General features: G+C 50.9%; 3 protein-coding genes across 3 annotated transcripts; 2 read left to right on the top strand and 1 right to left on the bottom strand.

Annotated features, from left to right (window-relative positions):
- The first annotated feature begins 2,484 nt into the window (after positions 1-2,484).
- Positions 2,485-8,021, top strand: LOC120687557. Its single transcript, XM_039969571.1, has 2 exons — positions 2,485-2,817; positions 7,429-8,021. Exons 1-2 carry the CDS (start codon positions 2,545-2,547, stop codon positions 7,795-7,797), a joined length of 642 nt encoding a protein of 213 aa, XP_039825505.1. The 5' UTR covers positions 2,485-2,544; the 3' UTR covers positions 7,798-8,021.
- Positions 8,022-8,180: 159 nt separating this feature from the next.
- On the top strand, positions 8,181-9,450 carry LOC120688682. The gene is made up of 2 exons (XM_039971071.1): positions 8,181-8,672; positions 8,754-9,450. The coding sequence occupies exons 1-2, from the start codon at positions 8,181-8,183 to the stop codon at positions 9,372-9,374; spliced, it is 1,113 nt and encodes a 370-aa protein (XP_039827005.1). The 3' UTR covers positions 9,375-9,450.
- Positions 9,451-9,750: 300 nt separating this feature from the next.
- On the bottom strand, positions 9,751-11,253 carry LOC120688681 (protein ALP1-like). The gene is made up of 2 exons (XM_039971070.1): positions 10,932-11,253; positions 9,751-10,822 (listed from the first exon to the last, which is right to left on the bottom strand). Exons 1-2 carry the CDS (start codon positions 11,207-11,209, stop codon positions 9,751-9,753), a joined length of 1,350 nt encoding a protein of 449 aa, XP_039827004.1. The 5' UTR covers positions 11,210-11,253.
- Between the last annotated feature and the right edge of the window lie 1,807 nt (positions 11,254-13,060).

Here is a 13,060-nt window from a genome sequence, read left to right as displayed (position 1 = left end):
ATCAAGAGTTGTTTGGTTCCGTCCGATTTGAATCCAACGATAGGAAATTTTTTTGATGACGTCGCCTAACCACAGCTCGGGGAATAACCTAGGTTTCGATTGTTAAATATACAAGCTCAAGCGAGACCGTTGGAGTACTAGCAGCCTGTTGCACTGCGAGAAGCCCGTTCGATCGGCAGGTGCGTACGTGCTGCGGAGGATCATGGCAGGCGTTGGGAAGCTGGGGCCGGGCGCGAAGCTGCTGCTCGTCGTGGTCCTCGTGGCGTCGGCATCGGGCGGCTCGGATGCCTCGAGGCCTCTGAAAGGGGGCCCAACGGCAGCCGGCGGGCAGCACGACTCAAACGGTGGTGGCCTTGCGGCGTCGGCGAAGCTGGCCGTGGTGAGCAAGGCGTCGGCGGGGCATTCTGGCTGCACCTTCGACCCGAACAACAGCGGAGGGCGCTGCCCGTGAACATACAGTACACTACCCTCATTGCCATCGTATTCGCATGCACCTGCTTAAAATTAAATCACAGTGTTTCTCGCAGCACTAACGAGCTGCTACGTCATGCCTGATTGAATTGATTGATTTGTTGCGGTTGTAAACTCGTTTGCTCGGTAATAATTTGAGTTGTTGGGCTTGTAAACCCTTTTTCATTTGTAAACTTTTATAAGGATAATAAAAATGTATACTGTAAATGTGAAAAAAATGGATGTATTGTTTTGAGGGAAAAAAAGAATACATAGGAGGGTACATTGCATCATGGTCCACGTCCACAATAAAACTAAAATTAGATGATACCCCGCGTGTTGCCGCGGGAATTTTTAAACAGAATTTTAAAGTGAAATTTGAAATTAAAAAACAATAAAGTGATTGCATGACAACATTCTTTAGCATAGATGCTATTAGTCATAGAAAATCGCTGCAAGATATAAATAGATGGTCCTAGTGGATGGTGATATGACGTCTGATATAGTGGGTTCCTAAATGATGTGGATAGTTTGCATGTTGAGATAAATAGAATTAATGACTTTAGTGGGTGGCATCTATATAGTATATATAGATAGATAGGTTTTCCTAATAGTACCGTACCTGTAGTTTACCTCTTGATCTTTTGTACAAGTCCAGATGGAATGTTGAGGGGGGCATTACCAAATACCAACCACGTGGCCGCGCTGAGTCAGTGTCGTCGCTAGAGTCTCCGAGCACGCTGTTCATGCGTGTGCTCGCACATAAGTCCCGAGAAATTCCTCTCGAAGTTGTGCGCCCATGACACGAGATAGGGGTTGTTTGGTTCTGGAGACTAAACTTTAGACCATGTAGAATTTTAGTATTTAGAAGTATTAAATAAAGGTTAATTATAAAACTATCTGCAGAACCTTATGGCTAAACTGGGAGACGAATCTAACGAGGTATATTAATCCATGATTAGCGGATGGTTACTGTAGCATCATGTAGCAAATTATGAATTAATTAGGCTCATTAGATTCGTCTCGCGAATTAGCACTCAGCTGTCAAAAAACATTTATAAACAGATTTTATTTGATACTATAAAATGATAAGATTTCTTTTGATGTGACAGGAACTTTAAAAAAATCCCTGTAACCAAACAAGCCCATCACCGATCCATCACATCTTGGGGGTGTTCCATACAAGAGGACAAACAAGTAAGGGTGTGTTTAGATCCGCGAAAATATAGTAGAAAAGGTCGCATCGGATACTGTAGCACACTGTAGTATTTTTTCGTTTGTTTGTGGTAAATAGTGTCCTATTATCGGCTAACTAGGCTCAAAAGATTCATCTCGCAACGTACATCAAAACTATGCAATTAGTTTTTTTTATTTACCTACATTTAGTACTCCATGCATGGATCATTTGCTATATTTAATATTTCGATGTGATGGAAAATTTGGAGAAATTCGGGGGAAGTGAACACAGCCTAAGAAAAAAACGAGGGAAATTTCCATCCCATCTGCAGAACCACAACAAGAATCCCCGCATAAACAATGCAGTTTAAGGACATGATGACACTGAGAAATGATCCTCACAACTTGCTTGCTGTTTGCATAGGAATTAGGATAGCCAGCCGGAGACCTGTGTCCCAGAAGGAGAGAGAAAAAAACACACAGTGGGCCCACAGATTCTGCATGAACTCCAGCTCCAAGGGTATCAGGACATGGATCACGTTGCCCTACCATTTTCATTATCGTAGCGAAAAGATCTCCCCCTCTCTCGAAAGCACACTGTGCTCCCACGGCGAGCACCACCATTTTGTGGCGTAGCATCCGAAGCAAAACTGTTTTTATTTCTGGCGCATGAGCCGTCGCCTTCCATGGCTTGTCAATGTCACGAGCCCGCCCAAAACATGCTGGTCCAGCGAGTAGTCCGTCAGAACATCACCGCCCATGACGATCCTGGGCTGGGGCCCAGGGGATCTAGCGTGTTTTAACCACTTCAGGGTCACAGCTCCATGCATCAACACAACACCTTGCTGCCAAGCGAAGCGGTGTGGGCAGCTGAGGCTTTCTCCAACAGCCGACGCATACGGGAACGCAAAGGCAAAAATGCATTTCGAAATGTACTGTAGCAGTATGCATCAGCCTCCAACAGAGGATGCATATGAGGGATCCATTTTGCGTTGGAGGAGACGACGCAAAAATGAGTACCCTCTCTCCTCGACGCATCGGCCTCCAGAGCAACGACCGCGCTGCAGAGATTTCCCCTCCGAGGCGGAAGAGGGTCTTGCTCCGAGGACAGAGTCGGAGCTACGGTGTGGTGCGGCGGTGCGTGGTCCGAGCAACGGTGGCAGGCTTGTCGGCGAGAAGAAGAGGAACGAGGTACGGTTGTTGTCCGTCTTCTCCATTCTTTTCCCCCACTTGTAGATTTGTTTGTTGATAGGACTATGGGATGTTTGCGATTTGTTGTTCCTGCCCTCGATTCCATTGATTATTGACTCGGATCGACAATCCTCTACTGATTTCACGATGCATTTTGGTACATGTGGGACGGATCTGACGGATCTGCGGCTAGAGACCGAACTATCCCTTGTTCCTCCCTTGGCCCTTCTTCGTCACTTCGTAGATCCAGGAAGCAGGCACCGAAATTGTAGTGCTGCTTGAATCTGGCTGCTATTGAACGCATGGTGGTTCGATTAGCCCAACGCAGCAGTAGATGGGTCATTATCGCTGTCGGTACCCCAGGACTGGGGTACCCCCTCTTGCTGTGTCTGGGCAAGGATGTTGTAGTTATCCTTAACTACAACCAAACAGCCGGACCCCTGCGGTCCAAGTCCTGTCCTCCCGACAATGGACCGGACCAGTTCCACGGCCGGGGAAGGTCCGGGGACGCCACGTATCCCAGGAGAGACAGGCGCTCAAGCGCAAGCAGCCGGGGCTCCGGACCCCCCGCATAGCAATCGGACCCCTCTCCAAGGGAAGGTTTCGGCGCCCCGCCTCAGGATGGTCCGGGGCCGACACGTGTATGAGGCCCTTGGTCTCCATATTGAGGCCCACCTACCTTCGCATTCATTGCGGTAGGTGGACGTCCGCATTGATATAGCAGAAGCCGAGGCGTTCGACTAGCCAGGGGACACTATTGATCGCGTATTACCAAGGTAGTGGGGGCACTGGCGCCGCCCACGCCGCGTCTGCCAGTCTGCCGTAACAGATGGATACGACGGCTCGGCTTCGCCCTTTATGACACTACGTAATAGCCTCAGCAGGCCACGCCGCAAGCTACGCTACTCCAACGGACACCTAGCTGACGGGACAAGAGAAGACCCCCCCTGAGTCAGAAGAGCAGCAGTACGCCTATCGGAGGAAAAGATTCGCTACCGCAGTAGCCACAGTCACGTTGGGCCCACCTGTCGGGGCTCCAACATCCTATGTATCTGCTCCCCCTTTGATCTATAAAAAGGGGGGGGGGGCGCTAGAAAACCTCAGGCTGGGCAAGAGCCAAGGCCAGCGGAGGATAGGTTCATACACACCACCAAGAACAATACATCTCCCAGTGGACGTAGGGTATTACGCTCCGGCGGCCCGAACCACTCTAAAATCGTGTGTTCTTGAGTCCTTGTCTCAGCGTAGATTCAGCCCCATCGCCTAGTACTTCCCCGAGTACTCCCTCTCCGGGAATAGGCGGGTGCGCTCCGCCACCCGGCTGTGGGTACCCCTAGAAACCCCACGATATTTTGGCGCCGTCCGTGGGGAGGACAGGCGTTGGCTGGATTTTCGGGCTTCTGGGCCGTGTTCATCCTCTGCAATGACGAGCGAGAAGATGAAGGAAGGCAGCGCCACACTCACTTCACATGCCATAGCACCGGCGCTCCAACGCCCTCGGTGCGGCGGCGCACGGCAGCGACGCCTGCTGTGCGTCGCCACTGCGACACCTCTGAGCCGGCGTGGCAGCGCGCAGCGGAGGCGCCGCTGCGCGCTGCCGCCCCTACGTCGACTCAAGGTTTTCTCTCAAGCAACGGCCACGCCTCCTCTGCGGTGGCATGGCGTCGACTCAAGGCTTTCTCTCAACATGGAGCCTGGAGCCGACGGCCATCCCGGAGGAAGTTGACCGTGTCGTCCTGCCGTCTCCAGCGCCGGGGATCCACCTCAGCGTTGCTCGGCGCTGCTGCAGACAGGACCCCGCCTCCTCGTGCGGGGGCCCCTGGCGCTAGCACCAAGGACAAGCCGGCGAACGACCGCACTTCTCCACGCGTCGCGCCGGTCCGTCTGCTGCGCAAGCGCTCTGGTTTCCATCGGCAACGGCGACAGCAGGGGGAGGGGGCCTCTTCCATTCAAAGCCAAAGAATTTGTCTCATGCCATGTAAGCATGTGACAGCTCTCAGGCAAGAAGGGGTCCCCCGAGCTCCCGAAGTGATGCTGGATGATGCGGTTCAGGCACGTCCAGGGCGCCTTCACCTCCGAAGAACACACTGTATAGCATGCAGCCGTAGGTTACTCCTAAGAAAAAAAAACTAAGAGAATTCCTCCTTTGTAATAGCGTGGCGTCTACGTGTGTGTCCAGAGCGGTCAAGGTCCGACCTTGTAAACCCGACCTCTGGCCCTATCACACAAAACAGGCAAAAGCGGTCCGGAGCGGTGGAGGTCCGACCTCGTAATCCCGACCTCCGACGTATACCGTGACAACCACAATAATAAAGGAGACTCTCTTTTTTAGTTTTACCTAGGCTCCACCCTGATTACATCTATTCGCCTTGGTTTAACTATTCTTCTCTCTTGACCGGAGTTTCCCTTATTGCTAACAATCCAAGTTAAGTTGCTGGCTTGTGGTCAGGTGGAGACACCCCTTCTAGCTGGAAGGCGGTCCGGACCCCTAGGGACCTGCTCTGGGGAAGTGGTATTTGTATCCTGGGGTAGAGAAGCTCCGCGTGGCTTAGCCTGGTAATGTACCCTAAAGTTTACGTACTTCACTACCCTGTTACAAGTACTCTAGTATCCAAGACTGCTGTCTTTAGAGGTCCCGGGCTCTCTTCTAGTATAAGGCTTGGTTTCTTTGCACCTTACTATGAGGTCCGGTAACAAGCTTCATCGGATTGTCAGCAACGGTCGCTCCAAGTCCACTCCGGTGGCCCGCTCCGTCGGAGACCGCTCGCCACGGTCGCTCCAAGTCCACTCCGGTGGCCCGCTCCGGCGGAGACCGCTCGCCACGGTCGCTCCAAGTCCACTCCGGTGGCCCGCTCCGGCGGAGACCGCTCGCCACGGTCGCTCCAAGTCCACTCCGGTGGCCCGCTCCGGCGGAGACCGCTCGCCACGGTCGCTCCAAGTCCACTCCGGTGGCCCGCTCCGGCGGAGACCGCTCGCCACGGTCGCTCCAAGTCCACTCCGGTGGCCCGCTCCGGCGGAGACCGCTCGCCACGGTCGCTCCAAGTCCACTCCGGTGGCCCGCTCCGGCGGAGACCGCTCGCCACGGTCGACAAAAGCCAGGTCCGGGAAGCAGTGCTTGCTCCCTGGGCGATCCGAAGTCTGTATAGCCGCTTAGCTTGGTTCCGTACCCTAAGCCTACACCTTCGTCGCCCCATGGAGAGCGCTCTAGTACCTAAACCTAGCAACGGGCATACCGGCCTCAGGGGTCCGGGATGCCCGCACTCTCCATGAGCTCACCAACGCAATCAACCTGCGAAGGAGCTCATCACGATGGTGGCCCCACCTACGGGTTCGTACCTCACCCGAGGTGGGCCCGGGGGCCACTGTCGGTACCCCAGGACTGGGGTACCCCCTCTTGCTGTGTCTGGGCAAGGATATTGTAGTTATCCTTAACTACAACCAAACAGCCGGACCCCTGCGGTCCAAGTCCTGTCCTCCCGACAATGGACCGGACCAGTTCCACGGCCGGGGAAGGTCCGGGGACGCCACGTATCCCAGGAGAGACAGGCGCTCAAGCGCAAGCAGCCGGGGCTCCGGACCCCCCGAGGAGTCCGGACCCCTCATAGGGTCCCGGACCCCCCGCATAGCAATCGGACCCCTCTCCAAGGGAAGGTTTCGGCGCCCCACCTCAGGATGGTCCGGGGCCGACACGTGTATGAGGCCCTTGGTCTCCATATTGAGGCCCTTGGTCTCCATATTGAGGCCCACCTACCTTCGCATTCATTGCGGTAGGTGGACGTCCGCATTGATATAGCAGAAGCCGAGGCGTTCGACTAGCCAGGGGACACTATTGATCGCGTATTACCAAGGTAGTGGGGGCACTGGCGCCGCCCACGCCGCGTCTGCCAGTCTGCCGTAACAGATGGATACGACGGCTCGGCTTCGCCCTTTATGACACTACGTAATAGCCTCAGCAGGCCACGCCGCAAGCTACGCTACTCCAACGGACACCTAGCTGACGGGACAAGAGAAGACCCCCCCCTGAGTCAGAAGAGCAGCAGTACGCCTATCGGAGGAAAAGATTCGCTACCGCAGTAGCCACAGTCACGTTGGGCCCACCTGTCGGGGCTCCAACATCCTATGTATCTGCTCCCCCTTTGATCTATAAAAAGGGGGGGCCGCTAGAAAACCTCAGGCTGGGCAAGAGCCAAGGCCAGCGGAGGATAGGTTCATACACACCACCAAGAACAATACATCTCCCAGTGGACGTAGGGTATTACGCTCCGGCGGCCCGAACCACTCTAAAATCGTGTGTTCTTGAGTCCTTGTCTCAGCGTAGATTCAGCCCCATCGCCTAGTACTTCCCCGAGTACTCCCTCTCCGGGAATAGGCGGGTGCGCTCCGCCACCCGGCTGTGGGTACCCCTAGAAACCCCACGACAATCGCTGTAGTAGCGTAGTGTAGTTACACAATGGGCATGCTGTGTGCAGTAGTGCGTATACCATAATTTTGCTTGATTTAACACTACATGTTGCATTAGTCTCTAGCACTGCACCCAGTTACGGTTCTTTTAGTTGGATTATAGCAGCAGTTTACGCATTGATATAGGACTTACCTCCCTGCTTCGTGTAGATGGACAATCACCGGGATATTCTGGACTTGACCATTCGCATGATGCAAAGGGCCTCCATTCACCTGATGCGTTTGAGTGAAGAACTGCTTGTGCCTGGGAAGGTGCTCTCCGAGGTCGAGCTTGTGGACCTCAAGTTCCGCATTGAGGTCATTGCAGATGGACTGGACAAGGACTCCCTTTCTTGCCAGGCCGCACTTGACGACGTGAACAAGGCTACTGACGATGGAAATCTGTCTGAGCTTATACCCAGCGATGTGTCATCACCTATCTCTCCACCACCACTCGAGTACTTGTCGGTGAAGGATCACATTGAGGAGTTCGGGGGCGTCGACTACGACAGTGACGCCATGCCCAATTTCAGTGACTAAGGCTGCTAGTGTACTTTGTTGGGTTGTAGGATTGAGAAAGTAGTATCTCCTCATGAAATAGGCACAAGTACATGTGTGGCTATGTAATCCCACTATAATAAAACTTGTGCCGTAGTGTTTAGTTGTTTCTGTGCTGAACCATATGGTTAGTAGTTGTGGACCTTGATCTGTTTAAACCTACGTTTGAAGTGTTGAGCTTAATGTCATGGCTTGCTTATTTGAATAAGCAAATATGTTTGTGCTATGTGGTCATTTAAATGCATTGACATTGTTTATGAATGTTTTGGCAAGGATGGAGAACCAACACTACAATAATGACCAGTGGGCTTATGATCTTGTTGCAAATATTGACCATCAACTTCCAAACTGTCAGGAGAGTCCGCATGTATGTTGCCAAGTATTTTTTTTGTTTGTATTTCCTTCTGTATGACCAAGTAATTTTCATATATGTTGGAAATTTGTCCCAGTTGGGTGCTCATAATGGGGTTGGCAATGAGGGAGGGACTGACACCTCCAATGCACCGGTTGTTGATTTGGAAGAACAAACACCAAGGCAGTCTCTTAGGAAACCACCAACGGTCCTGAAGAATGTCTCCAGAAGGGGAGGTGGTTTCACCAAAGAAGAAGATGCAATTATCTGCTCTGCTTTCCTGAATGTCAGTAAAGATGCTATTGTAGGAGTTAACCAGAGTAGTGGTGGATACTACAAACGAATGCATGAATTTTTCGAGGCCCACAAGCCACTTGGGTCCAACCGTAGCCAACTTGCAATTAAAGGGCGATGGGGGGTAATCCAAAACGCTCTTAACAGGTTCTCTGGATTTAAGTCAATAATTGATCGAAGGAATGAGAGCGGTAAGAATGAGCAGGACAGGGTAAGTCCATGCTCATTTAACATCAATTTATTTTTCTGCTGTTTACCATGAAATTAATATTGGATTTTGTCCTTACTTCAGATTGATGAAGCTGTGAAGATGTTCGAGGTGAAAGAGCCATTCAGCTTCATGCATTGTTGGTGGATTCTACGTGAGGAACCCAAGTGGAATGATCGGTTACTGGAATTGAACAACACACCACCGGTACATGTCGCCGATAATGGAAGCCCTGTGCAAGGCGATACTTGCAATGAAACAGAAGCTCCAGTCAGGCCAGGAGGGAGAGATAAGGCAAAGAAGAAGAGATCCAATGCCCTGTTCGACACCTCATATTCAAGCACTGCGGTGGAGATGTTGCAAGAGATGACCACCAGCCGACATGCTCGCTTGCAGAAACAAGATGTGCAGATGGCTGAAATTTTTAGCAGGAAGGATGAGAAAATCAAGATTCAGAAGGAGATGCTTGAAAATCAGAAGAGGGGAATAGAACTGCGACAGAAGCAACATGAAGAAAATCTCTTGGCCACGCAGAAGAATCAAGAAATTAGGCTCATGGAATCAGAGGCTCAGCTACTAAACGCAGAGGCAGGGATTATGTCCATGGACCTAGATAAGCTGGCACCTCATATTCGTGCCTACTACACTGGCATGCAGAAGCGTATAATGGAACGTCGTGGATTTGGGGGTTCATCAGAAAATTGAGAAGACGAATGATGTCTCATTTGTGTTTGTAACTTGTGAACTATGTTCATGGACCATTTGATCGTAATATTTGTGTGTAGACCGTTGTTTGTGAACAATTTATTTCTAATATTTGTTTGTGAACAATGTGACAGTTATGTGGCATATTAATTACTTTTCTAGGAACATGGCTACTAAATTCCAGTTGCTTGACAAAATACAGTTGTGTGACAAAATACAACTTCCCATGCTGTAACGTTATAGTCCAGCTACTACTAGTTGTGCTGACACTACCATCACCACCTAATCCACACCTATGCTACTACAACATTATAGTTTAGCTGCAACCAAAAGCCCGAACTCAAGCTGGACTTGTGCAACAATATTTCCCTTCCTCTCAATGCCCGTGCATCCTTGCAAAAGGTCCACTTGAAGTACCATACAACTCCCAAATGTGCTCCACAAGATCATTGCGTAGACTTGCGCTTGTTTCCTTGCTCTTGATGACACTGTATGCATCAATTAGCTGGGCTATAGCAGGGACGTTCCTGTTTTGGTTGATTGGAGGGTTGGCTGCTCCTGGCCACTCGGAGTTATGAAGCTGTGCCACATCCTTCCCTCTCTCATCTACAATGATCTTGTGGAGTATAACACAAGCCCGAACTATTGAATTGAGATCCCTCGGATTCCACAATCGAGCTGGGCTATGTAAAATCTTCCATTTCGCCCGCAGCACACCAAAGGTTCTCTCCACATCTTTCCTGCAAGACTCTTGTCTCCTTGCATAAACGTTGTGCTTCTTACTAACAGGAGCACTAATACTCTTGACCAATGTAGCCCAGTTAGGGTATATCCCATCTGCTAGGTAGTAGCCCATCGAATAGATGTTACCATTCACAGTGAATTCAACTTCAGGGGCATTGCCATTGGCAAGATCATCAAAGACAGGTGATCGATGCAGGACATTGATATCATTGTGAGACCCAGGGAGCCCAAAGAAGGCGTGCCATATCCTCAAGTCTTCTGAAGCAATAGCCTCTAGAATCATTGTAGGCTTGCCCTTATGTCCCTTGTAGACGCCATGCCAACCGCTTGGGCAATTAGCCCACTCCCAATGCATGCAGTCGATGCTTCCAGTCTTGCCAGGGAACCCTCGTGCTGCATTTGATGTCATCATCTCTTCAATTTCATGTTGTCTTGGTGGTCGCAAGTACTCTTCCTGATACACAGAGATCACCGTTTTCACAAATACCTTCACACATTTAAGTACCGTGCTTTCCCCCATCATGAGTACATCATCAACTGCATCTGCTGCTTGTCCATACATAAGGACTCTCATTGCTGCTGTGCACTTGTGAATGGGAGAAAAACCCTTTGCTCCAGCTGCATTCCGTCGCTGCTTGAAGAAAGAGTTTGCCGTTGTGAGTTCATCAACAATGCGCAGGAAAAGAGGCTTCCTCATTCGGTACCTGCCACAGAATCATTCGACACTCCCTAATAAGTTGGAATTCAACTTCAGGGGCACAAAACCATATCAATTATATGATATCAATACAGAAACCAAAAGCAACCCAATATCTTCGGCGAAATTGATCATCATCGAATATTGATTCTTCATCAAAATACTTCAGCATCAAAAGGCGCTCTGCAGCCGCCCGGTCACGCTTGTATATCTTGTGACCAAAGACAGACCCTCCCCAACAACGTTTCCTACCCATGGATGCTATGATTGCTGCAGCTTGGAGGTCTTCCTCCTCACTTTCCCCTCCCGATGAACCAAACATGGACTTGCTCAAATACCTCCAAGCCATAGCTATTAATCGTATAGAAACCAAATCATTAACTCTAGTATACATCGTGCAACCGAGCGATTCCACATCTAGTTCTTCGCATAAATCAAATGCATACCGTTCTGGTGCTAGTCTCCCGGCTGTGATGATGTGCGGGACGACGTCGGCGACTGCGGCTCTCCGGCCGACGAGGCGACGGTGTCGACGATGCACGGAAGGACCCAGCCCCGCCAGGTTCCCGCGCGGCAGCAACGCCCGCGCCAACACCAGGCGCCGCGGTAAATGCGTCCGAGCGCGGGAAAATACACTTGCCCCTGGTAAAAGCCCGCCAACCAACCGTCTCCCTCGTTTGCCTCTCCGTTTGCGTCTTCCGTTGGAGTGCATAATATTTGCATGCCGCTATCCACGGACACAGAGAAGTCATTCGTACAAATGGATACTCAAATATGCATTTCATTGTTGGAGAAAGACTGAGTTCAGGTTCAGCTGCGGTGGCATGGCACCCGGCGACTTTGTGCTCTGTTTTGGGGAGGGGGCAATCCTGGCGTCGAGCCCGTGACAGTTTCGAGCGCTGAGGTGACCATTCGTTCGGAGCAGGAACTTTGAAGGATTCTTGTGGATAATATAGTAATCGTGAAATCCATGTGGGAAAAAAAATCCTGTATTTTCGAGTGACTTTTACTTAGGGCGTGTATAGATGAAACACAAAATTTTTTTGCGATAGAATCTTACTAATTTGAAGTACTAAATGAAGTCTATTTACAAATTTTTTTGCACAGATGGGTTGTAAATCGCGAGACGAATCTAATGATACTAATTAATCCATGATCAATCCATAATAGTGGATGGTTACTGTAGCATCACTGTTGCAAACATGAATTAAGTAGGCTCATAAGATTCGTCTCGCGATTTACAGTCCATCCATATAAAAAGTTTTGTAAATAGACTTCATTTAGTACTCAATGCATGTGTCCAAACATTCAATGTAATGTTTTTTTTGTGTTTACGAGATTTACGAGTTGTGATCTAAACAGGACCTTAGTAGTGTTTTCTGTTAATCACGGCTAGCAGCAGCGCTGCGTCGTGCTGCCAATGCCGCTGTTTTGTAGGACTGTGACCTGCAGCCGGTCGATGCCAGCACGCCTACCCCCCGGGGCGGGCCTCCTGTGTGTCCCTTGCACGGCCGCGCACGTACGAGAGGCTGGCCGTCGCCGCCCGTGAGCGCGCTGCCGCGATGGGCCGTCGTCAGGAGGGTCACAGGGCCGTGCGGGCGCACCCGCTGCGCCGACACGCGCTCCGGACTCCGGTGGGGAGGGTAGGGGCCGTGGCATTGACCGGCTGCTGGGTAACGCGGCGTCGCCCGTGTCGGCGACCGTCCGGCTGGTCTCCTGCGGCGCGCGGCCGCCGTGCCGGCCGGCCGTTCACCGGCGACGCTCTGTCGCCGTCCGGCTTCCTCATCTGCCTGCTGGCTGCTGCGACTTCCGGAACTGTTACTGTTCTGCCATTGTTGGGATCTTAGACGCCCAGACACTGAACATTATGAAGATGGCAATAAAATTAGGTGATTAATTCCCCAATAATAATCAGAAAATTCAACACTTTACACTGTGGAGAGATGGGCTATTTATACCCGTAGCATTCGGCCGGATTTTACTAAACTGCCCCCTTTCAACTCATTTACAGCTCACTTACAACTGGTTTCAGGGTAAAATTACAAGGTTCGAGGTGTACAACTCCGACCTTCTCACGTAATCAGGTGTACAAACCCGACCTTCTCACGTATTCACATTTTTCACACACACTTGCATCATGCGAAGGTCTTCGTTTCCTTCGGGGAGTTCCGGGGGTCTCGGCCCTGAAGGTTCCGTCAGCGAGCGATCAGCCATCACCTTTGTTCCCGAAGGCGATCCCTTTTCC

Source organism: Panicum virgatum, chromosome 9N (assembly GCF_016808335.1).
Source record: "Panicum virgatum strain AP13 chromosome 9N, P.virgatum_v5, whole genome shotgun sequence".
Taxonomy (NCBI): Eukaryota; Viridiplantae; Streptophyta; class Magnoliopsida; order Poales; family Poaceae; genus Panicum; species Panicum virgatum.
The sequence above is the reverse complement of the archived record's forward strand: the minus strand, read 5'-3'. Positions and strand labels throughout refer to the sequence as shown.

Coding starts and splice junctions, on each gene's coding strand:
- LOC120688682 (XM_039971071.1), top strand. CDS start 8,181: ATGTATGTTGCCAAGTATTTTTTTTGTTTGTATTTCCTTCTGTATGAC. Junction 8,673..8,753: donor GTAAGAATGAGCAGGACAGG/GTAAGTCCATGC, acceptor TCCTTACTTCAG/ATTGATGAAGCTGTGAAGAT.
- LOC120687557 (XM_039969571.1), top strand. CDS start 2,545: ATGCATTTCGAAATGTACTGTAGCAGTATGCATCAGCCTCCAACAGAG. Junction 2,818..7,428: donor GCGAGAAGAAGAGGAACGAG/GTACGGTTGTTG, acceptor TGCTTCGTGTAG/ATGGACAATCACCGGGATAT.
- LOC120688681 (XM_039971070.1), bottom strand. CDS start 11,209: ATGTATACTAGAGTTAATGATTTGGTTTCTATACGATTAATAGCTATG. Junction 10,823..10,931: donor GATGATCAATTTCGCCGAAG/ATATTGGGTTGC, acceptor ATTCTGTGGCAG/GTACCGAATGAGGAAGCCTC.